The sequence below is a fragment of the Balaenoptera physalus genome (genome assembly GCF_965194825.1).
Source record: "Balaenoptera physalus genome assembly, chromosome: X".
Taxonomy (NCBI): Eukaryota; Metazoa; Chordata; class Mammalia; order Artiodactyla; family Balaenopteridae; genus Balaenoptera; species Balaenoptera physalus.
In genome coordinates this window covers 108,266,874-108,293,035 of record NC_138903.1, presented here as the reverse complement: position 1 = coordinate 108,293,035, position 26,162 = coordinate 108,266,874, and the positions used below count along the sequence as shown (strand labels likewise).

Sequence of the window (26,162 nt, the reverse complement as noted above, 5' to 3'; positions counted from 1 at the left end):
AAAACCCAAATCCAACAACGCTACATGCAGATCAGTTTAACAAATCATTAATTTTATTCATCAAACATGTATTGAGTACTCACTATGTGTACAAGACACTAGGAAGTGTGTAAAAGTAGAAAAGGCACATTAGCTCCCCTACCATCCTATAAACTATGTTATGGACAAAAATAAATGACATGAAATTAATTGGGAATTCCTGCCACAAAGAAAGGTTAATATAAAATAATATAAGAGTTCACTGGACAGTGATTTGTGGAGTTGAGGGAATGTTGAACTGCTGATGGCTTTCGAGCTGTCTTTGAAGGCAAAGTAGGAGTTTAAGAGATTAAGATAAAAATGAGCAACCGTTCTGGTGAAGAGAACTGCTGGGAAGTACAGGGTGTTAGGGAGCAGCGGTAGCCACAGCCTAGAGTACATTGGGTTACTCCATAGTAGGGTAGAATTGTGCAAAGATTGTGAAGAGCTTGGAATACCCAAGCTAAGGAATATGCATTTTATTCCATAGGCAATGAGAGACTGTATGTTTTTGTGGAAAAGAGTATTGTGATCAGAACTATTCTTAGAGGGGTAGAAAGAAGGAATAGAATTGGTACATTTCTAAACTAAGAATTTCTAGGATTCCCAATTCCTTGCAATACAGAATTCAAGTTAGGTACACTTAAAAACTTCATTCTTGTGGAGGGGTGTGTGTGTGTGTGTATGTGTGTGCACGTGCTTATTTGTAATCACAAACAAAAAGATTGTTTTACTGGAAGAATTAAGCAATACTTCCCTAATATAAGTCTTCTTTGAGTATTGTAATAACATACTACTTTCTTTGTCTTGTTAGTTTCATAAATAGTATTGACTTAAGATGTGAATAAACCTCACAATTAGAAAATATTAAAGTGTCATTTAGGGCATATACCCGGCAAGAGTACCTTTTGGACAAGCACTTTATGATTGTTTCTCATTCTCTTGCTCTTTGTTATTAACAAACATTTTGTCTATTTCAGTTGATCATCAACTTTTAAACACTGGAATTTTAAAGAATCTACTTATGCATTGCTATGGCAGTATTTCTGAGCAAACTGAATTGAAAATATTTGGTGGTGTTAAAAAAACAAGTGTTAATTTAATTCTCAAACTGATGGCTGTCTTTTTTCATGTATTCCTTTGAATACCAAAGGATTTCTTTGTGTAAAAATATTTGACTTTTGACTCACTGTTCTTTTCATTCCCAAGTTACATCTAGAATTGTGTAGTTATATAATGAGTTATATTCAGTATTCTGCTGCCTAATATTTTTAATGTCTTAAGTTAAACGTAAGCTTGTAGCACAGTTATAAATGCCGTAAGGTTAGGTGTCTGATTATTTCCTTAATATTTTGTTTTAGAATGGATTTCCATATTTACAACTTGCATAAGTAAGGTTACCTCTTAATTATTTAGAATTAGCATATCCTTGATCTTTGGCTGTTTTATTGTCTATGGGCCTTTCATTGGAGAAAGAATAGGCAAAAGAGAATATTGGTTCATCATTTTTCAGTCTGAGTTGTTTTATCAACCTCAACTGACAATATGGCTTTCTGAGCTATTTAGAACCAGTAAGACAAATCTTACAATCAGTTGTGATTATTTGACAGAAATTGGAGCGCTTTCAGAAGTAGAGAATATGCAGCCTTTACTATAACAGTAATTTAGGATAATCTATGCATGGTATACACTGAGGCAGAAAAGACTTATTAGTAAAGTCAAGGCTAGGTTTTATTTTATACTTTTGCTCACTGTCATCGATTGCTTATCAGTGGATGGTAAAACTATTTTAAATTTCCATGATTGTGTAGAGCTTTGTATTTTTTTGTTTGTTTGCAGTAGAGAAAGTCCAGTCACTATTTTTCACATATGGACTCTTGTAATAATGGTGGTTATGGGTCTTCACAATAGAGCTATATAAGGAACTGTAGCTTGTGAATTTACTAATAAAGATCTCAGTTGAGGCAGGAATGAACTGGTTGAGTTTAAATGATAATTTTTATAAGGTCAAGAATTGAATTCTTTGCATAATTTGTGCCATGCTCTTTTATTTTACCTCTCATAATCCAGACAACTGACCAGTTTTGACTTTGGGTCTACTACCAAATGTCTTTCATTAAATAAACAATCAAGCAAATGATGCCAATACTGGAAAACTAATAATCTTTAGTAATATTGCCTTAATTTAACAGCTCTACATTAATCATACTCCTCCACCACTGTCCAAGAGTAAGGAGAGAGAAATGGACAAGAAAGATTTGGACAAGTCGAGGGAAAGATCCAGAGAAAGAGAAAAAAAAGATGAAAAGGACAGGAAAGAGCGGAAAAGGGTTTGTAATTTTTTAAAAACTAGTTTGGAAAGCTCATTATCATGTACGGTAGTGTGTTTGTTGCCTTTTTTAAAGTACTAGTTTGTTGCATGACAGTCTATTATTTAGTGTTTTAACTGGTATTTTTACCCTAAAGTGTGTTTGAATCTTCTACAGTAATAAGGATCTTCAGCCTAATAATCTCTACTAGCTCTGCTTGTCTTTCGTGTCATTTTACCAAGTATGTGAAAGCACCGCAGATATTCTCCAATGCTAGTTACTAGCTATTCTCTTCTTGTATAAAAGTAATACTTTAAAACAAAAACAAAAACTCTTGATCAATGTAGTTCACAATTCTTGGTTCTAGGATCACTCAAACAATGACCGAGAAGTGCCACCGGACTTAACCAAGAGGCGGAAAGAGGAAAATGGAACAAGTAGGTAGACTTATTAATACTTCCCAAGCAGTCATCAAACTGAATTGGAAAAGGCTTTCATGATTTTCTTTTATAATTTTAGTGGGGGTTTCAAAACACAAAAGTGAGAGTCCGTGTGAGTCTCCTTATCCAAATGAGAAAGACAAGGAAAAAAATAAGTCAAAATCTTCAGGCAAAGAAAAAGGCGGTGACTCATTTAAATCTGAAAAAATGGATAAAATCTCCTCTGGTGGCAAAAAGGTAAATTACAAGAACAAAAAGAACAATATACTTTTTCTTAGAAAATCACCCATTAGAAAATTTAGCAAATACTGAGGTTTTTTTGTAGTCAAGTAGTCTTTTGTTTATTATTTGGGGGCAGGAAGAGGAGGCTTTGGGGGAGGGCAGGTTATCTTGGAAAACTTGAGCCAGTTCAGTCCCAAATTACTGGGAGGGTGGAATTAGTTTACCTCAGAAATTCCTTTCCTCTCCATTCCACTCCCAGCTACTTCTTTTCATTGAGTTTCAGCCTTTCTTTTCGTGTTTTCTTTTTTCTCTGACAACAGTTCTTTTAGTTTCTCTTCATTCATGAGGTTAAAATATGGTCACATGTATTCTCCCTGATCATCACACCGTTGTAAAGTCTTTATTAATTCTGATTTTTAAACACATTTTTATAGCATTTTCTCCTAATAAACTTATGTGGTCACAACTTGTATTTGGTTTTAAAATTAAGTATAGTGTGCATTCTCTTAGATACTAATGGATGATACTAAGAATACATGTGATGCATCTGCCATAAAGTAAGCAAGCCATAACTAAAGTGTAAAGTGTTTACAGAGCATCATTATGATATGTATTCAACATATATGCCATATATTCATAGTTCCTAAAAGCAGTTTTGGAAAATTATAAGGTGATAGGTTTAAAAGGGAGGCTGCTCCTTTTAAATAAGTATTTTTTAAATTGAGGTAAAATTCACATAAAATTAACCATTTTAAAATGTACCATTCAGTGGCATTTAGTATATTTGCAGTGTCTGCACTCATCATCTCTGTCTAGTTCGAGAACATTTTCATCACCCCAAAGGGAAACCACATACTCATTAAGCAGTCATTCTCCATCCCCGCCCCGCCCCCCCCCCCCCCCCCGGCAACTACGAATCTGCTTTCTGTCTCTATGGACTTATCAAAAACTTTGGCTATTTCATATAAGTGGAACTGTATTATAATGTGGCCTTTTGTGTCTGACTTCTTTCACTTAGCATAATGTTTTTGAGATTCTTCATGGTGTTACATGTATCAGTACTTCATTTCTTTTCATGGCTAAGTAATATTCCATTGTACGAATATACCACACTTGTTCATCCATTCGTCACTTGATGGACTTTTGTCTTGTTTTCCACCTTTTGGCTATTGTGAATTGTGCTGCTATGAACATTGGTGTGCTGCTATGAAGTATTTGTTTGAATACCTGTTTTCAATGATCTTGTGTATATACCCAGGAGTGGAATATCTGGGTTATATGGTAATGCTATGTTTAGCTTTTTGAGGAACCGCCAAACTGTTTTCCACAGTGGCTGCACAGTTTATATTTCTACCAGCAATGTATGAGGGTGCCAATTTCCCTACATCCTTGCCAACACTTGTTATTTTCTGTTTCTGTTTTGTTTTATTTTTATTTATTTAGTTTTTATTGTAGCCATCCTAGTGGGTGTAAAGTAGTATCTCACTGTTGTTTTGATTTTGTATTTTCTTAATGACTAATGATGTCGAGCATCTTTTCATGTACTTGTTGGCCATTTGTATATCTTCTTTGGAGAAATCTATTCAGATGCTTTGGCCATTTTTTAATTGGATTGTTTGTCTTTTTGTTGCTCAGTTGTAAGAATTCTTTACGTAGTCTTGATATTAGACACTTATGAGATATATGATATGCAAATATTTTCTCCTGTTCTGTAGGTTGTGTTTTCACTTTCTTGATAGTGTTCTTTGATGCATGAAAGTTTTTACTTTTGATGAAGTCCAGTTTTGTTCTTTTGTTGCTTGTGCTTTTGGTGTCATATTAAATAAGTTTGAAGAAAAATTTATGACTGGTGAGTGATGAAAAGAGATTTTGAGCTGATTTTTATATTTGGTTTTCCCTTCCCCAACTAATTCCACCATTCGTTATAGGAGTCCAGGCATGATAAAGAAAAGATAGAAAAGAAAGAGAAACGGGACAGTTCAGGAGGAAAGGAAGAGAAGAAACAATATCCTTTTCATCTTATTGATGTTTTTAATCAGTATAATGGAAAGCTTTGATACTGGTCTTATTTAGAATTGTACCCTTGTAGTGTGTGGTCTAAATGCCCAAGGACTTACTACCTTTTAAATGGTCTCTCCAGTTAACCCTCTCAAATGTACAAAACGTGGAAATAGGAGACTTGATTGTTTTTTAAACTTCTTTGGTGACTGAGATTGTTTTATGCCACCAAGGGATTTAAAGTCCCTCTGGCTCTACCACCGAGAGGAAGAAAGGGAACAGAGAGTCCCTTGGGCTGGGGGCATGGGGAGTATAGCAGGGCAAGATGATGTGGCAGATGAGAAGAGCTGGTAGAGTTTGAGGCTACCAGGCTGGTAAGAGCCAATTAGGCCTGCAAGCTGAGGGATTATAGTAAAAGATGAGACAGCATTCTTTTTTCCCCCCCAAAAGTTGTTTTCCCTTAATTTGTCATCTACTCATAAGTCCTCGGACAAGCACAGATAATGAAGACTTTCAATCAAGGTGAGTGTTCTCTCACCTCTTTTCATTTAAAGATAGAAATACAAAATGAGGTCTGATAATGTTGAAGAAACTAGATCCATTTTGCAAGATACAACTAGAGTTTTTCACCTAAGTATAATGGTCAGGTCTTTGGGTAAAGATGCGAGACAAGATTCCCGGTTATTTTTAAGCTGTTTTCATTTTAAGCTTGCTGTTAGCTACACCGTTTTTTTTTTTTTTTTTTTTAAAGCACCAAGATGTGTTTAAAAACATCTGGCCTTCTCTTCACCACTCATTCCCATCTTCTCTGGATAGTTACTTTTTTAAAGTACCTTGTAGGTGGTGGTGGTATCTGCGTTTTACAGGTGAAGAAACTGAGACTCTTAAGAGGTTAAGTGGAAGAGGGTGACAGAGATATTAGCTGAGACAGCCAATATGCAAACATAGGTCTTCTTGCCCTCCAGTGTTCTCTGATCTTCTTTTTGCCTTTCATGCAGACACGTTATCCAGAGATTTTTTGTTTTAAGTTTCCTGCCTCTCTTTCTACCACTGCCCATGTTTTGCAAAGCCAAAAATATGGTCTGTGCTTTTAGTTCTGGAATTTAAAATATGCAACTTTGTTTTCAAAGTAGTTATGCCTTATGTGAGATTTTAAAAGTGTTTTATCCATCTTAAATAAATTGTATGTGGACAGAGTGTTCAGAACCTTAATATAATCTTTTTTGAGCACTCAGATCATCATTTGAATAGTTATTGTTTGGTGTGATGCCTTAGGATTATTGAGGTGTGTGGGATGATTTGCCCTCTGCATTTAATGGTTCGAGATGGCTGTATTTGAAGTTGTTGATTCTTTTATAGCCAATTTTCTTGTTTCTATATTAGCTGTCACTTTTTAATGATATCAAGTATACTTGCTTTCTCTACCCTCCTCCTAATATTATTTGCTGCTTCTAATCTTCTATGAAACCGGATAGATAGCCAAGGCTGTTTACAGTTGTTTAAGAGTGAGAAATATCTGAGAGCCTGTTTTGTATAAAGGTGTGAGCTTTAGAGTATGGATTTTGTCCTATTTATTTTGGCTGCAAAGCAGGGATTTGAGGTTGCCAGGTAGGTAACTTCTTGACAAATAGTGTGCTTTTTCTGTTTTGTTATTTTGTGCTTGTTATCTAAGTATTAGAGTAGGGTGGATGAGAGTTATGAGAGAGCATTTAGAATTCAGTAGATTTTTTAAAATTAGAAAGATTATAAAAGAAATATTATTACCTATTCTTAAATTCTAGCCATCACCCACCCTAACCACTAGCTGTCTTCCCTAGTGAACCATAAACTCTTAATCTTCTTTTTTTATTCTTCACCATAACCTTCGTTTCAGTTTGGCATTTTGCTTTTTACTTCTTGCTTTCACCTGGTCCCCTTATTAAAGAAAACAAAAAAACTCTGCCTCTTATATCTTCATTAGCAGTGGGCCAATCATTGTCGCTGACAATTTCATTGTGATTTTGTACATCTCTCTTTACTCTCTTCTTGGGTAGACTCTTTGTGAGGCACCGGTTGATTTTTCCTTTGTTTTGGCTGTTCTGTGGCTGTCTTCTGTTGGATACCTTCTAGGGTTGGTCAAGTCTTTATGTGGTTCTTCCTTTTCATTTAGAGGTCTCATCATTTCTTATTGGCACCATTTACCTTTAGGCTACTTCAAATCTGCTGCTCCCTGCTCCCTTTTTAATTTATTTTATATTCTACAGAAAGGAGAACTGCTACACATGTCACATTTCCATGAGTCAGAGATGTCATTAATTGTAAGATTCATTGTTGGTTTCTAGAACTGTTTTTTTGAGAAAAGTGGATAGAGAAATGACATTGATTTGTATGTATCACCCTGGTTTCAAAAACATTAAAATGATCATGTTAGAGTTAAGAAAATACAATATATAAATGTGACCCAGATTAAATTCCTTCCAGAGTCTTCTTTTCCTGTTTCATAATGTTTCGTTGCAAAATCCTTTTTGCTTGTTCTCTGTATCTCCTGTTACTCGTTTTTGCTAATGTCTTCGTCCAAATTCATCTACTCTTTCCTTGATTTAGTCTCTTGAACACTACTAGCTGCTTTGCCTTTAACCGTTTCCCCTAGTTTAATCTTCAGAAATTCCTGTCTATGAAAAATTTCCACTTAGAAGCATTCTTTAGCTTCGCAGTTGTAAATTGATATGTGTGGTCCTCAATTCATTGAGTTCAGCTAACTTTTGAGAGTCCTTTTGTGAACCAGACACTGCTAAACTGAGACTTGCTTCTAGGTTTTGAGAAGCTCAGTCTTCTCGCACTTTGATTCTGGATTCTTGGTTCTTGATTTCAAAGAATATTAGCAATTAACTCTATCCTATCCATCTGTATTTGTAATATACTACATTCCTATTCTAATACTCCAGTGAAGCCTAATATATTTTACAGGTCCATCTCTCACCTCTGGTCTCTTACGTGTAACCTAACTCTTATCGTTTAAACCCAAGGTTGCAAATTCTCAGCCCTTAGGCAGAATGTGGCTTATTAGACATACCTTCTTGGCCTTGCACAATATTTAACATTAAAGAAAAGGTTGCCTTTAAAAATCAGAAGAGTTGACAAAATCCAAATTTCATTTTATTTTGAAGAACTGGAACATCTGGCAACATTGTGTCGTGATTTCTGCATGGCGACAGTCAGCTAGACCTGCCTAGGTGCTTGTCCCCCTTAAATAGAGTGGGTCTTTTTTTGTAGTTTACCTCATTCAGGCCCCACCCAGCTCACTTCCATTTGTTTCCATTTTATACTAGCCCCTGTAAGCAATCGATTTTGTAATTCCTGTTCTGAGTCTTTCTTCTTCAGTCCATACTTGGAAACTGACCTCCTAACTGCTCAAAGTTTGCTTATTTTAGGAATGTGTTACCATGTTGAGGCACAGTCCTAGATGCTGGTAATAATATGTGTTGGAGTAGGAAGTGTTTAATTAAATTTCTTTCTCAGTAGTTTCCCATTGCTTACATGTGTGTGTCAGCTTGCCTATAGAGTCCTAGTCACTGATTCCTATGTATATATGAATGTGTTACATATCCCTCTCCTTAGATTGTGGTCTTGTTGAAGGCAGTAACTTCATCTCTTCCTTCTAATCAAACAATCAAGTATTTTTCTTTATTACCTGCTATGTTTCAGATACTCTTAACTTTACATGGAGAGCTTTGTACAGAAGTATTAACTATATCTCTTTGGAATTGAGGAGAAACATCACTGACTTTTTTTGCCCCCAAAAGAAGGTTCAGTGTATTTATAGCATTTGATAGTATACTGTTTAAGAAGTTGCTTCGTGTGCTGCAACATATTTTTTGAGGGCAGGTTTATTATGCTTTCATCTGGGTCTGTATGTAGCAATCATTAAATGTGTAAAAAAGTCTTGTTAGGAGATTGAAATGATAGACCCAAACTATTTTTCTCTTCATTATCATCCTTTAAAGTATCAGTGAGTTCTGTACACTGATATTCATAGGCACCAAACAGTTGGAGAGAACAGGAGGGATTTTCTATTTCCTTTCTTCCACTTAAGGCAGACCAAATTTTCACTCAGGTGCTGTGCTGTTCTTTATCTGGACGTAGGCATGAGCACTTCCTAAAGGCTCCCGTGCCACATTTACCCTTGAGTGTGACACATATTCCTCACACACACATTTATCTTGAGAGGCACCCCTGGGTATGCTGAGATTCAGTTCAACAGAATCCTAGTTTTAACTGTTCCAATTTTATCCACTTGGAATACCTCAAGAAGTGTGTTTGCTATGATAAGAATTGCTAGGCAGCAGTTTAAGGGTAAATGAAGGGGTAAAGTGGAATTAGGATGGCTGTCCCTATGTCTTTCTCCTGTAACTTCTTTCTTCCTTGTAAATGTTCATTGGACTCTTCTAACTATCAACTTAATCCATGTGTGCCTTTGTACTTGGCATGTGCGTGCCTGTGTGTGTATGTGTACACGTACTAGGATTAACCAGGAATAATTTATTAATTCACTGGGCTTGTATTTTATAGTTTCTCTAAATAAATTTTGTTGCCATCCAGAGGGTTCTTTTATGAGGAGTCTGTGAACTATTGAAACATTTCTTAGGACCTTTTTGGTGAATTTGATCATAAAAATAGAAAGTGTGCGTGTGTTTATAAAGGCATAGCTCTGATAATAAGGCTGATTTTCTATTTGCCTTTCTTCTCTATTTTGATCACCAGTGTAGCTGCTCTTTCACCCAGACCTAACGTTTCAGACTTCGTTCTTGCTGTCACAGCTGTCTATAAAGTAACATCATTTAAAATCAGCTGCCTCAACTCTGAAAGGGTACTCTTTGAGGGCATTTTTTTTTTTGAGAAAACTCATGCATAGTTTTCTGATGCCCTGACAAAGGAGGAGGGCATGGTGGAACAGAGGGAAATGACAACCTTACTAATACAGCAGGGCCTGTTTCTGGCAAAAAGCAAAGAAGGAAAAAACCCAGGTTGTCCAGATAATTCCCAATAGGAAGTGATGTTTACAAATGTAATCTTGTCTTAGCATAGTGGAAGGCCACCTTTTGTTGGAATGTATCCTGCACAGATGGTATTACCAATGCAGTTTATAGCACCGAGAGAGTAGAGGTGTCTAGAATGGAGGACAGTCAATTCTGAACTGAGCCTGAAGTAGAAACCCTTTGAGAAACATCAACAGTCCTAGGTGTGAAAAGATAGATTTGAGGGATCTCTTGCATTTAGAACCTGTGCTTTCTTATTACAGTGGTTAAAGTTGCACATATTTAAAAAAATAGTTAATAAACAATAACCTTAGAAGAATATTCCAGGTAAGGTGATATAAACTTATTATTAATGAGAAGAAAATATTACTCTGCTGGAAGATAACAGTCCTGAAGTCTGAATTTGGTACTGTTTCATCACTATGTGACTTTCTTCTTGATGGCAGTTCTTTCTGAAGTTCACTGAACTTGGGGTGGTTTTCAAGTTTGTAATCCCAAGACTTCATTATTTTATAAATATGTTCTGGTTACTGCTGAGAGACTGACATCCAGTATCTTCTTTCCACTTGCTCTTGTGCTTGCTGATTTGTCATTCCAGGGTATGGACAGGCCCCTAAGCTGAAGGTCTCCCAGAGGAGGATGCCACAGCTCCATGCGTCACTCTCAGAACGATATCTCCTATAATTAAGAGCTTCTGGTGCTGTCCATTTAACGGGAATCTGCTTTAAATCAGAAGATGAATACACACCACCATCCTCTTGACGAGACATTCCAAAGTCACTGATTTTCAGAACATTATTTTCACCTCCAGGCAGTTTCTTGCAACAAGGTCCCTGTGTATACAATTTTTACTCGAGATTCGCCATCCAGAAGCAGCATCTAATGAAATTTCACTAACTGTTTTAGTTCATCCTTCTTTCTCAGAAAGGAGAGGAAATCACCTCCTGGAACCAGTTCCTTAATCATGTAGATAGGCTGTATTTGTGTGCGAACTTTGATAAGTTTGACAATATTGGGATGATTATATTGCTTGAGGATTTTGGCTTCTTGTAAAAATTTTAATTTCAGTTCCTGGGAAAGATCATCTTCACATGTTTTAACAGCAATAGCAGTTTTATCCTTTGATGTACCCTTAAATGTGTCATCAGAATTTCCCTTGCCCAGTAATTGTGACATCTTCATGATTGAGAATGCATTTTTTAGTCTAATTATGATCATGCTGGTACCGTGATTCTCTTTATTGGAACATTGACTTTTTTTGCATTTAAAAAAATTGAAATGAAATTCTTATAAAATATGCCATTTAAAAGTGGTTTTTAGTATATCCCTGTGTTGTACCCATCACCAGTAATTCCAGAACATCTCCATCACCCTCAGAAGAGACCCTGCATCTGTTAGCAGTCACCCCCAATTCTCTCCTTCCTGCAGCCCCTGGAAACAACTAATGTATTTTCTGTCTCTATGGACTTGCCTGTTTTGGACATTTCATAAAAATGAAATCATGCAATATGTGGCCTTTTGTTATATGTGGCTTCTTTCACTTAGCATCATGTTTTCAAGGTTCATCCATGTTGTAGCATGTATCAGAACTTGATTTCTTTTTATAACTGAATACTATTCCATTGTATGGTTGTGTACCACATTTTGTTTATCCATTCATCAGTGATGAACAGGAACAATGATTTTTAAGTATTAAAACTGTAAGTTCAACATTAATGTATCTATAATTATAATTGGTAATGTCAAGATTATACATGGTGTGAACAGAATACTGTATAGAAACGATATGTAAATTATTTGTCAGCATATCATGCAAGTGTGATTATTTTTTAAGGCCCTTCTAGCTCTGGTTTTATGAAATATGTGAATGTAGTATTTTCATCAATAAAGTTTAATGCTTTAAGCATTAGATTAAAATTTGAATGAGAACAATGTTAGGCAGATATGAAGTTATTTGCCACATGTTGTAATGATCATGTTTTGAATTTATTTCAATATGCAGTATTTGAAAAATGTCAATACATAAAGGAAAGGAAATGAGTATAATTAAGTCAATATATTTTTAAAGCAATTTTTATAATTTAGCAGACATTGCATCTTAATATAAGTAACTATTAAAATCATGTCCTTGTGAAAAATGTGATGTCATTTTTCTCTTTTTTTGTTGATCATGTAAAATTGGTTCCTTTTCATGGTTATGTGTTCTGTTTACTTTTGACAAGCTATTGCTTGTCCCTGTGGAATTCTATTTCATTTTTTCCTCCCTCCCCTCCCCCCACTCCCCCTTTCCCTCCCTCACAGACAAAATGTTCTGTGGTTTGTTTTTTTTAAATTCATCATAATGTGCCTATCTTTAATGATTTCTGAGAATAGGCAATAAGAAATACACAAATATTTCATCCTTATTTAGGGACTTAATTCAAGCCTTTGTTATTGACAGAACTCATTGATTTTCTTAAATCTTCCTTCTTTCCTCCCTCCCTCCCTCCCTCCCTCCCTCCCTCCCTTCCTTCCTTCCTCCTCCTCCTCTCCTCCCTTCTTCCCTCCCTCCCTCCCTCCTCCTTTCATCTGTCCCTCCTTCCCCCTTCCATCCATCCCCTCTCCTTCCTCCCTGCCCCCCCCCCACCACTGCCTTCCTTATCTATCAATATAATCACTTTGTTTCTTTCAGGTGAGATTGGAATGAAACTGTTCAGCTGTGACCAGAAATTTATTTTCCTGAGTAGATTGCCAAGAATTATGAATGAAGAGGGCCTACTTACATCTCCTTAAATTATTCAGTTATCTGCTTTATTGCTCCCTGCCGAAAACTTAAAATTGTTAAGTTGTGCATTATCGTATTTAACTTGTTGCTTAGTTTCTACATGTTTATTTTCAGTAAATGGCTGAAAGTGTTAATTTCCATATTTTTAGCACAATGTGCTGCATACAGTTTCCAACAAGCAAATAAGGTTACATATGTACAGAATTTCTCTTTAGGTTAACTAAATATCGCCTGAGTTTAGTGTTTTTTTTTTTTTTTTTTTTTTCAATTTGAAATGCTTCCTTTTCATTGTTTGAAATGGAAAATAAACAATTATTGAACCATTTTGAATTTACCTCATTTAAAAACTCAGTTTTAATTTATTATTTGGCCTGTTTTTAATATTAGTAAAAAAAACAAAGTGGGAGCAGTGTCTTATGCAATGCCTAAGAATCATTTTATATACTATGTGTATGACACTAAAACCTGTTTGAAAAAAAAAAAAGGTACCAAAAAAGAAAAAGAAAAAGAGTTACCAGCACTCACTTGTCCCTTGCCATTTTTTCTTGTAATTATGTTAGAAAAATCTGGGCAGGGGGATCGAAAGTTAATTGTGTTTTAATTCTACAGCTACAGGAGCTTTGTATTGCTTAACTTTCATCTGGAAAAGTTTCACAGTGACATTTTTAAAAGAAAGGTTTTTTATCTAATGAATTCTACCCATGTAACCCTTTTTCTAAATAAACAATAGTTTTCTCAAATGATTGTCTATCATTGTGTATATTGTTGCTTATTCAAAATAACTTAGCAAAGATAAGATTCCTAGCTCGCTCTTCTTATTTGTGTCTTAGTCCATGGACTACAATGTTTCCAAATGACAGACATCTTATCCAATAATATGAGAAAATCCTATTTGCTTACCTCTATACCTGGGGTAGACAGTGGGCTGAAATGATGCCTAGAATTATTCATTTATTCTTCAGTTCCTTGGAACCAATGATACCTATGCAAATTAATTATTTTTTTAGAGAATGACAATAAAGGCTTTAATTTTTAAAAAGATTGAGACATTCTGAGTATATTTTAGAATTGGCAAACGGATATAAATCTTGATGCCCCTTTTCAGGTAATTATAATTTGCAAAAATTGATGAGCACAGTGATTATTTATGGGAGAGTGATCTATTCAATGACTGTTGTGCACCCATAATGTGCCTGGCATTAAAAAAATGATACATTGTTAGAATGATTTTTACAATGAGAAAATAACGATGGTTCACCTCAAAATCATTTGTTAGAAACATATCAGGGAATAGCTTTCCAGTTGTTATGTTGCATTCACATTTTAAAGATTTCATGATTGTGAAAATTTGCTGCTACTTAGCATCAGAATCTCTTCTCTCTCTCCCCCAAATTATTGAACACAGGTAACCTTTGCTTTTGGCCTTGCTAGAAATGCATTGAGGATGGAAAATGCTAACTTTGAATTTAACTGAGCAGAAATAATTTATGTCGGAAGAAGAAAATCTATTCAATAGCTATTTTAAAGATTTTCTGTTCTACATACACAGGAGTATTAAGACCTAACTCCTGTACATAGAGCACTTCCAGTTTAACTTGAGAAATAAAGGACAAGTGAGTGCTGTTGGGGGTCAGCAATCATTCTGTAAGGAGCCAGATAGTAAATATTTGAGACTTTGAATAAATATTTGAGACTTTGTGGGCTTACATGGACCCTTTCGGACCTCCTCAGCTCTGCATTATAGTGTGAAAGCAGCCATAGATGATATGTAAATGAATGAGCATGACTGAATTCCAGTAAAATTTTACTTACAAAAAACCTGCTATAGAGAATCCTATGAAAGATTTAATCAAAAAATATTTGAGTGCCTCTTAAGCACCAGAGGTACAGCCTTGAGCAAAACAAACTTTCTGCTCTCATGGAAGTTCATTCTAGTCAATGGAGGCAAACAACAAACATGGGAGGGAGGGGAGAGACCTTCAGGATGGTGGAGGAGTAAGACGTGGAGATCACCTTTCTCCCCACAAATACATCAGAAATACATCTACACGTGGAACAGCTCCTACAGAACACCTACTGAACGCTGGCAGAAGACCTCAGGCCTCCTAAAAGGCAAGAAACTCCCCACGTACCTGGGTAGGGCAAAAGAAAAAAGAAAAAAACAGAGACAAAAGAATAGGGACGGGACCTGCACCAGTGGGAGGGAGCCGTGAAGGAGGAAAGGTTTCCACACACTAGGAAGCCCCTTCGCGGGCGGAGACTGTGGGTGGCGGAGGGGGGAAGCTTCGGAGCCATGGAGGACAGCGCAGCCACAGGGGTGCGGAGGGCAAAGCGGAGAGATTCCCGCACAGAGGCTCGGTGCCGAGCAGCACTCGCCAGCCCGAGAGGCTTGTCTGCTCAGCCGCCGGGGCGGGTGGGGCTGGGAGCTGAGGCTTGGGCTTCGGAGGTCGGATCGCAGGGAGAGGACTGGGGTTGGCTGTGTGAACACAGCCTGAAGGGGGCTAGTGCACCACAGCTAGCCGGGAGGGAGTCCGGGAAAAGGTCTGGAGCTGCCGAACAGGCAAGAGACTTTTTCTTGCCTCTTTGTTTCCTGGTGCGCGAGGAGAGGGGATTCAGAGCGCCGCTTAAAGGAGCTCCAGAGACGGGCGTGAGCCGGGGTTATCAGCGTGGACCCCAGAGATGGGCATGAGACGCTAAGGCTGCTGCTGCCGCCACCAAGAAGCCTGTGTGCGAGCACAGGTCACTCTCCACACCTCCCCTCCTGGGAGCCTGTGCAGCCCGCCACGGCCAGGCTCCCGTGATCCAGGGACAACTTCCCCGGGAGAATGCACGGCGCGCCTCACGCTGCTGCAATGTCACGCCGGCCTCTGCCGCCGCAGGCTCGCCCCGCATCCGTACCCCTCCCTCCCCCCGGCCTGAGTGAGCCAGAGCCCCCGAAGCAGCTGCTCCTTTAACCCCGTCCTGTCTGAGCGAAGAACAGATGCCCTCAGGCGACCTACACGCAGAGGCGGGTCCAAATCCAAAGCTGAACCCCAGGGGCTGTGCGAACAAAGAAGAGAAAGGGAAATCTCTCCCAGCAGCCTCAGGAGCAGCAGATTAAAGCTCCACAATCAACTTGATGTACCCTGCATCTGTGGAATACCTGAATAGACAGCAAATCATCCCAAAATTGAGGCAGTGGGCTTTGGGAGCAACTGTAGAACTGGGGTTTGCTTTCTGCATCTAATTTGTTTCTGGTCTTATGTTTACCTTAGTTTAGTATTTAGAGTTTATTATCATTGGTAGATTTGTGTATTGATTTGGTTGCTCTCTTCCTTTTTTTAATATATAGGTATATATATTTTTCCTCCTCTTTTTGTGAGTGTGTATGTGTATGCTTCTTTGTGTGATTTTGTCTGTATAGCTTTGCTTTTACAATTTGTCCTAGGGTTCTGTCTGTTTTTTTCTCTTACTATAGTTTTTAGTGCTTGCTATCATTGGTGGATTTGTTTTTTGGTTTGGTTGCCCTCTTCTTTCTTTCTTTTTTTTCTTAAATTATGTTTTAATTTTTAATAATTAAAATTTTTTTTATTTTAATAACTTTCTTTTCTTTCTTCTTGCTTTCTTGCTTTCTTGCTTGCTTGCTTGCTTGCTTGCTTGCTTGCTTGCTTGCTTTTTTCCTCCCTTTTTTTCTGAGCCATGTGGCTGACATGGTCTTGGTGCTCTGGCTGGGTGTCAGGCCTGTGCCTCTGAGGTGGCAGATGAGTTCAGGACATTGGTCCACCAGAGACCACCCGGCTCCATGTAATATCAAATGGCGAAAGCTCTCCCAGAGATCTCCACCTCAACGCCAAGACCCAGCTCCACTCAAGGACCAGCAAGCTCCAGTGCTGGGCACCCTATGCCAAACATCTATCAAGACAGGAACACAACCCCACCCATTAGCAGATAGGCTGCCTAAAATCATAATAAGGTCACAGACACCCCAAGACACACCACCAGATGCAGTCCTGACCCCCAGAAAGACAAGATCCAGCTTCATCCACCAGAACACAGGCACCAGTCCCCTCCACCAGGAAGCCTAACCAACCCACTGAACCAACCTTAGCCACTGGGGGCAGACACCAAAAACAATGGGAACAAAGAACCTGCAGCCTGTGAAAAGGAGACCCCAAACACAGTAAGTTAAGCAAAATGAGAAGACAGAGAAACACACAGCAGATGAAGGTAAAAAACCACCAGACCAAACAAGTGAAGAGGAAATAGGCATTCTACTTGAAAAAGAATTCAGAGTAATGAGAAAAGCCATAAAAGGGGAAATTGACAGTAACAGAATCATATTAGGGGATGTTAACACCCCAATTTCACCAATGGACAGATCATCCAAAATGAAAATAAATAAGAAACACAAGCTTTAAGTGATACATTAAACAAGATGGACTTAATTGATATTTATAGGACATTCCACCCAAAAACAACAGAATACACATTTTTCTCAAGTGCTCATGGACCATTCTCCAGGATAGATCATATTTGGGTCACAAATCAAGCCTTGGTAAATTTAAGAAAATTGAAATCTTATCAAGTATCTTTTCCGACCACAACACTATGAGACTAGATATCAATTACAGGGAAAAATCTGTAAAAAATACAAACACATGCAGCTAAACAATATGCTACTAAATAACTAAATAACTAAGAGGTCACTGAAGAAATCAAAGAGGAAATCAAAAAATACCTAGAAACAAATGACAATGAAAACACGACAACCAAAAATCTATGGGAGGCAGCAAAAGCAGTTCTAAGAGGGAAGTTTATAGCAATACAAGCCTACCTCAAGAAACAAGAAACATCTCAAATAAACAAACTAACCTTACACCTAAAGCAATTAGAGAAAGAGGAACAAAAACCCCTAAAGTTAGCAGAAGGAAAGAAATCACAAAGATCAGATCAGAAATAAATGAAAAAGGAATGAAGGAAACAATAGCAAAAAACAGTAAAACTAAAAGCTGTTTTTTTGAGAAGATAAACAAGATTGACAAACCATTAGCCAGACTCATCAAGAAGAAAAGGGAGAAGACGCAAATCATTAGAATTAGAAAAGAAAAAGGAGAAGTGACAACTGACACTGCAGAAATACAAAGGATCATGAAAGACTACTACAAGCAACTATATGCCAATAAAATGGACAACCTGGAAGAAATGGACAAATTCTTAGAAAAGTACAACCTACTGAGACTGAACCAGGAAGAAAAAAGAAAATATCAACAGACCAATCACAAGCACTGAAATTGAGACTGTGATTAAACATCTTCCAACAAACAAAAGCCCAGGACCAGATGGCTTCACAGGCGAATTCTATCAAACATTTAGAGAAGAGCTAACACCTATCCTTCTCAAACTCTTCCAAAATATTGCAGAGGGAGGAACACTCCCAAACTCAGTCTATGAGGCCACCATCACCCTGATACCAAAACCAGACAAAGGTGTCACAAAGAAAGAAAACTACAGGCCGATATCACTGATGAACATAGATGCAAAAATCCTCAACAAAATACTCGCAAACAGAATCCAACAGCACATTAAAAGGATCATACACCATGATCAAGTGGGGTTTATTCCAGGAATGCAAGGATTCTTCAATATACGCAAATCAATCAATGTGATACACCATATTAACAAACTGAAGGATAAAAACCATATGATCATCTCAATAGATGCAGAAAAAGCTTTCAACAAAATTCAACACCCATTTATGATAAAAACCCTCCAGAAAGTAGGCATAGAGGGAACTTACCTCAACATAATAAAGGCCATATATGACAAACCCACAGCCAACATCGTTCTCAATGTTGAAAAACTGAAACCATTTCCACTAAGATCAGGAACAAGACAAGGTTGCGCACTCTCACCACTATTGTTCAACATAGTTTTGGAAGTTTTAGCTATAGCAGTCAGAGAAGGAAAAGAAATAAAATGAATCCAAATCAGAAAAGAAGAAGTAAAGCTGTCACTGTTTGCAGATGACATGATACTGTACATAGGGAATCCTAAAGACTCTACCAGAAAACTACTAGAGCTAATCAATGAATTTGGTAAAGTAGCAGGATACAAAATTAATGCACAGAAATCTCTTGCATTCCTATACACTAATGATGAAAAGTCTGAAAGAGAAATTAAGGAAACACTCCCATTTGCCATTGCAACATAAGGAATAAAATATCTAGGAATAAACCTACCTAAGGAGACAAAAGACCTGTATGCAGAAAACTATAAGACACTGATGAAAGAAATTAAAGATGATACAAACAGGTGGAGAGATATACCATGTTCTTGGATTGGAAGAATCAACATTGTGAAATGACTATACTACCCAAAGCAATCTACAGATTCAATGCAATCCCTACCAAACTACCAATGTCATTTTTCACAGAACTAAAACAAAAAATTTCACAATTTGTATGGAAACACAAAAGACCCCGAATAGCCAAAGCAATCTTGAGAAAGAAAAACAGAGCTGGAGGAATCAGTCTCCCTGACTTCAGACTATACTACAAAGCTACAGTAATCAAGACAGTATGGTACTGGCACAAAAACAGAGATGTAGATCAATGGAACAGGATAGAAAGCCCAGAGATACACCCACTCACATATGGTCACCTTATTTTTAATAAAGGAGGCAAGAATAAACAATGGAGAAAAGACAGCCTCTTCAATAAGTGGTGCTGGGAAAACTGGACAGCTACATGTTAAAGAATGAAATTAGAACACTCCCTAACAGCATACACAAAAATAAACTCAAAATGGATTAAAGACCTAAATGTAAGGCCAGACACTATCAAACTCTTAGAGGAAAACATAGGCAGAACCCTCTATGACATAAATCACAGCAAGATCCTTTTTGACCCACCTCCTAGAGAAATGGAAATAAAAACAAACATAAACAAATGGGACCTAATGAAACTTAAAAGCCTTTGCACAGCAAGGGAAACCATAAACAAGATGAAAAGACAACCCTCAGAATGGGAGAATATATTTGCAAATGAAGCAACTGACAAAGGATTAATCTCCAAAATTTACAAGCAGCTCATGCAGCTCAATATCAAAAAAACAAACAACCCAATCCAAAAATGGGCAGAAGACCTAAATAGACATTCCTCCAAAGAAGATAGACAGATTGCCAAGAAACACATGAAAGGATGCTCAACATCACTAATCATTAGAGAAATGCAAATCAAAACTACAATGAGGTATCACCTCACACCAGTCAGAATGGCCATTATCAAAGAGTCTACAAACAGTAAATGCTGGAGAGGGTGTGGAGAAAAGGGAACCCTCTTGCACTGTTGGTGGGAATGTAAATTGATACAGCCACTATGGAGAACAGTATGGAGTTTCCTTAAAATACTAAAAATAGTACTACCATACGACCCAGCAATCCCACTACTGGGCATATACCCTGAGAAAACCATAATTCAAAAAGAGTCATGTACCACAATGTTCATTGCAGCTCTATCAGCTCTATTTACAATAGCAAGGACATGGAAGCAACCTAAGTGTCCATCAACAGAGGAATGGATAAAGAAGATGTGGCACATTTATACAATGGAATATTACTCAGCCATAAAAAGAAACGAAATGGAGTTATTTGTAGTGAGGTGGATGGACCTAGAGTCTGTCATACACAGTGAAGTAAGTCAGAAAGAGAAAAACAAATACTGTATGGTAACACATATATATGGAATCTAAAAAAAAAAATCGTCTGAAGAACCTAGGGGCAGGATAGGAATAAAGATGCAGACATAGAGAATGGACTTGTGGACACGGGGAGGGGGAAGGGTAAGCTGGGACGAAGTGAGAGAGTGGCATGGACATATATACACTACCAAATGTAAACTAGATAGCTAGTGGGAAGCAGCCACATAGCACAGGGATATCAGCTCGGTGCTTTATGACCACCAGAGGGGTGGCATAGGGAGGGTGGGAGGGAGATGCAAGAGGGAGGAGATATGGGGATATATGTATATGTAGACCTGATTCACTTTGTTATAAATCAGAAGCTAACACACCGTTGTAAAGCAATTATACTGCAATAATGATGTTAAAAAATATAAAAATATACATGGGCCACACTCTTCAAAATGTTAAAGAAAAAAAAAGTAAACAAAAAAATTTGATTTCTGAGTGAAACTAATACCCCAAGTGAGGCCAATACCCCCAAATGTTGTGTACACTTTAGTCATGAATTGGCTCTGAAAACCTGTCAGGCCACACAGAGAAGGTAATGTGGTCAGTTACAGGAATTACACTGTCCGTAAATAAAAAGCCAGTCGTGATGGAGAATAACATTTTCTGGCAGTGAAGCCTAAAGAAACTTCTCCTTTGCATTCTCATGAAGAAGTGGTCCTGTCTTTTCAGTAAATAAAAGAAAGGGATGTATCAATATCTTGTAATGGCCCTGAATGTTAGCTGATGGCCAACACCTCAGCTCATTCAAGTTAAGGATATCTCTACAATGACACCAAAATATGTATCTCAGGCACCCAGGTCTCTGATGCTTTGGTTTAGTCCAGGAAAACATTTTTGAATATTTGGGACCAGGTTCTTAAACTGGGATTTATGATGGCCTTACTTTTTATAAGCATGTTTGTAAAGATCAGAAAACTCATGTGATCATTGTTTGGTTTCCATGATCCCAGCAACCCAGCAACATAAGATCTCATTAGTTTAAAAGCTGTGCCTGGCCTTTGATTTTTTTTTTTTTTTTTACATTTTTGTGGATACTGATCTCTAAAGGTTGCCTCTTAGGTAGAATGAAGCTTATAATATTACAATATTATAATATTCTATCTTATCACATAATATATTCTATCTTATTACTTATCAGAAGCAAGTTTAAATGTTTAATTTTTGTAATTGAAATTTTTAATGACATTTCTAGGTATCCTGTCAGGGCCAAAGAGATTTTATTTGGTGTAAAGTTGAGAATAAAAGGATGACTTCTTTAAAAGATGCTAATTCATGCTAATTGAATACAGATTTTATTGTAGTTATAAACACAAATTGACGTGATAATTGAGAATAACAATAGGAGAGGTATTGGAAATAGTGACTAAAGGAAGTGTGTGGCAACCTGAGAAGATACACATTAGTGTAAGAAGAATTGCTCTTTGTTTCTGATTCTTAGGTTCTGTTTTAAGCTATAATGACCATTTCTACATGGGTCAGGCTAACAAAGCTTAATTCCTTTGATGTGGTGTTAAATGGAGGTGTTTAATGGAGGAAGAAGGAAAGGAGAAGGTTTTGATTGAGCACAGAGCACATAAACTTGAGAAATGCATCATTGCAAATGGGAAATAGCCTTCCTTTCAGGGATAGGAGCTAGAAAATGATCTGGTACTTAAACTCTAACTTAGACAATGTCTGGTTTTTGTCAGATGACAGATGTCCTTGGACTTGAGTATCAGACTGATAAAGAGCTATTCCCCTGTCCTCACAAAATTTTAACCAGAATGGTATTATTGTACTATATTCAAGGCTTTCAGGATCCTTATTTCAATGCAGTGTGTATCTTCTAGGGTTACAAATATTATCATCAAAGAACATTTATGAATTGTAATTAGGTATACCACTGCCAGGTACTATTATGCAGGCACCTTTTGTGCTTTCCAGGACAACTGATCCAAGACATCAATAATACAGACAAAAGATCATGCTTACAAGATATACAAGCAAGAAATGAGATGTAAAATGAGTAAGGTATTCATACCACATGCCATCTGAGGTCCAGTTACATTTTAAGATGATGGTGAGTACTCAGAGTAAGAATGACCTCAGACTATGTGTGATTTGGGAAGTTTTGTTCTCAACAGGTTGATCTGGGAAGACTTCATGAAGGATTTAGATGTTCAGGAAGCCAACCTATTTCTACTCAGATCTAGAGGGTGTAGGTCTTTTTGGATCTGGTTTAATCCTAATTTGGCACTGGAGGAGAGAGAATGTTGAACAGGTTGAGAATTCAGACCAATTTTGGTAGAGCGCAGAATCCTTGAAGCCAACCTGTTATCATACTAGCTCAGGATTGGATCATACCTCTGTATACTATTCCATGTTGCCTCAAGACTTTTTCAGTCTTTTTTCATGACTAAGCCTGACGTCACCAATCCTTCTATCACCTTAATCCGTGTTAATCATATTTTCTGTATATTTACAGATCATTGAAAAGTTACTGCCTCGAGGTCAAGATGATTTTCCTTGTCTGTTTCCTCTGAGTGGGGTGAGCTCCACTTACACTTCCTCACCTGGTCTTCACAATGCCCTTTTGTTCATGAATTAAATCTCACAATACATGTAAAGCGTGTAAAGAGGACCTAGTACATGGCAGGTACTCAGTAACTGTTAGCAATTGTTATTAGTGGTAATATTTATGCCAGTATGCAAACTGGGAATCATCAGAATCAGAATTAATCAAAAACATTAGGCTCCACCCCCCACTCCAAATATACTGAATCAGATTCTCTTGGGGATGCAGGCCTGGAGTAGTTTTTAAAAACAGTCCCTCAGGTGATTATAATATGGGGATGATATCTGGGAATTAACAGAGTTTAACGAGCTTACAATCCCAGCATCTTTAATCTTCCGTCAATTAGGGACAGAACCCATCCAGAGGCTATTTCTGGGGGAGATAAGTGTATTAGGCCTCAGGGAAAACCCATCCTTAGCAAGAAATATTTTAAAATAAAGAGTAACAGCCTCTGTCCTGGGATCAGAGTTCAACTCTGCTAGCACATGCTGCTCTTGTTCACTCTGACTCCCCTGCCTTCTCCAGCCTCCCTTCACTGACCTTGCTGGATCTAACCTCTTATTAGCCTAGATGTGAATCGTCAGCAAGCATCTACTACCAAGGTAAGCAGTTTGGAGTTCAGACCTACTTTTGATACCACTTAAACCTTCTCCTTTGACTCTTATCTGCAGTGGTTCACTTTTCTATGATTGGAGTTGCATTCAGAGCTGGGTTTTGTCCTCTGTTCTTTACTTTTCCTTGCATAATATTCTGATGTTGGTGAGTGGGGGGTCATATAAACATTTAATAATTCAATGCTATAAATTTCTCTCTAACCCCTGCTCTAGCTGCATCTCACAAATTTGCTGTGTGGTATTTTCATTTTCATTCAGCTCAAAATATTTTCCAACTTCCCTTGTGATTTATTCTTTGACCCATGTGGTATTTAGAAGTTTGTTGCTTAATTTCCAAATATTTGCAGTATTTCCAGATATCCTTCTGTTATTGATATATAGTTTAGTTGTGCTGTGGTCAAAGAACTTACTTTGAATTATTTAAATCCTCTTAAATTTACTGAGACTTGTTTTATGACACAGCAGCTGGCCTACCATGGTGAATATTCCACATGCACTTGAAAAGAATGTGTATTCTGTTTTAGTCGGACGCAGTGTTCTATAAATGCCAATTAGGTCAGGTTGGTTGGTGGCGTTCCAAATCTTCTGTATCCTTGCTGATTTTCTGTCTGCTTGGTCTGTCGATTACTGAGAGAGGTGTTCTGAAATTTACAAATTTAATTGTGATAATTATTTCTTCTTTTAGTTTGTCAGTTTTTGCTTCAAGTATTTTGAACCTTTGTGATTAGGTGCATGCTCATTTAGGATTATATATTCTTGGTGAATTGACCCCTTTATCAAAACGAAGTATTCTTCTTTACCCCTGATACTATTCCTCATTCTAAAATCTACTTTAATATTAATATAGCTTCTCAAGCTTTCTTTTGATTGCATTTGCATGGTATATTTTTTCCATCCTTTTCCTTTATATTTAAAATGGATTTTCTTGTTTTTAAATCCAATTTTACAATCTCTGCCTTTTAATTGGGGTGTCTAGACAATACATTTAATGTCATTATTGAATGGCTAAATTTAAATCTGACATCTTGCTATTTGTCTTCTATTTGTCCCGTTGTCTCTTCCTTTTTTACTTTTTTTTTAGATGGATTGTGCCTCTTTTTCCTTATTGGTAAATTGAGGCTAATAATGACAACCATTTCATAAGGTAGTCCAAAGGATTAAGTGAGATAATTTATACAGTGGTGCTTGGACCATATTTATATAGAGCTCAATAAATGGTTGTTTTTAAAATCAGAGGATGGAGATTTCCTGGGGATATCAACTCTCCAGAGGTTTTTGGTTCTAGGCCTGGTATGTACATATATGGGTGAGGTAGGTAGCTGTCTATAGGTATAGTTTAAGTGGACACTGAAAGGCCCTGGTTCCAAAATATCCACCTTACTGGATAGCTGTGGTGTATGAAATTCTCACAGTTAAGCACTTTACAAGCACTTCTGGAGTTGTGCATATTCATTAAGCTAAGGCATTGTGGGAGGAGGCAATCAATTCTCTCACTAGCACTGAAGCACAAAGGATTTCCGGTGGTAGCGCATCATGCTCCCATATTCCCTAGGAAAGCACTGAGAGATTCTACCTAGGCAAAAGTCAGAGAAAGGGACGTGGCCTGATCTTGGGAGAGTGCCACAGTAGGCAACTCAGATGGCTACTTCAAGGTGAAAGGAGAGGTGGGAAAGTTGCCGAAAAGGACCTGGCCCACTTGGTGGTTTTACCTTGGGCTGATCTGTGAAGTTAAGCTTCTGGGTTTTGTATTTGCTTGTTTCCTCCAGTTTCATTGTAGGATTATGTCACAACTGATATTTAACTTTTTGATTCTTGCAATAGTTGACTAGCCATCTTGCCCCTTATGGCTAGTCCCACCTATGGACCCAACATCCGTGAACAGAGTCCTTTCTCTGTATCCCAGTTTTTCTAGAGTTGGTGTCCATATCTCACATACAAGAAATCATAGCTGAGTCCCTACTATCTGATGCTCAGCCTGCTGTCCTCTACCTCAACAAGCATGAAACTAGGGGTTGTGTTAGCCTTGAGGGGTTTAAGAGAGGTTAAAGACATTGGGCAGGATTATTAGGGGAACAGATGGTATTATACCTAAGCTTGACCTTTTGGGAAAGTTTTCTTTAAATTGCTCTGCAACAGGAAGGGAAAAGGAGATCCTTTTATTCTTCCCTCCTGTACTGTGGCCTATTGTTAGCAGGCTCCAGCCTGCAGACTGATACCAGCAGTTCCCTGGTTGAGGTAGATTTACAATCTGTAGGCTTTCGTGAGCTGGTCTGAGACCCTAACTACCCTTTGTTCTTATGAGAAAATATGTTCTGAGTTTCAAACTGTTGACTTACAGATAAATTTTGGAGCGCAACCCATTGATAAATTAGAGCTGACCGGTAGGCTAATTCATCCATGCTTTTTTTCACCAGGGAGCCTGAGTAAATGAATTTCTAGAGTGGTCTCTATATAACAGTGGGTGCCACTCCTTTTCTATACCTCTTAATAAATAGCAGTG

At 37.6% G+C, this 26,162-nt stretch overlaps 1 protein-coding gene and 1 pseudogene across 20 annotated transcripts in view; one reads left to right on the top strand and one right to left on the bottom strand.

Annotated features, from left to right (window-relative positions):
• THOC2 (THO complex subunit 2) overlaps positions 1-13,513 on the top strand; it is a 110,325-nt gene extending 96,812 nt beyond the window's left edge. For 11 of the 19 annotated variants that reach the window (XM_082446791.1, XM_082446789.1, XM_082446787.1 and 8 more), the window contains 6 exons: positions 2,211-2,348; positions 2,695-2,764; positions 2,847-3,004; positions 4,918-4,994; positions 5,464-5,509; positions 10,601-10,738. In XM_082446791.1, coding sequence (XP_082302917.1) covers positions 2,211-2,348; positions 2,695-2,764; positions 2,847-3,004; positions 4,918-4,994; positions 5,464-5,491 — 471 coding nt within the window. In that variant the 3' untranslated portion in view covers positions 5,492-5,509; positions 10,601-10,738. The other 8 variants (XM_082446786.1, XM_082446783.1, XM_082446799.1 and 5 more) reach the window with 6 other exon arrangements.
• LOC309652182 (tyrosine-protein kinase Fer pseudogene) lies at positions 10,530-25,434 on the bottom strand (annotated as a pseudogene). Its single transcript has 2 exons — positions 25,372-25,434; positions 10,530-11,206 (listed from the first exon to the last, which is right to left on the bottom strand). The product of its transcript is annotated as a tyrosine-protein kinase Fer pseudogene (transcript).
• Between the last annotated feature and the right edge of the window lie 728 nt (positions 25,435-26,162).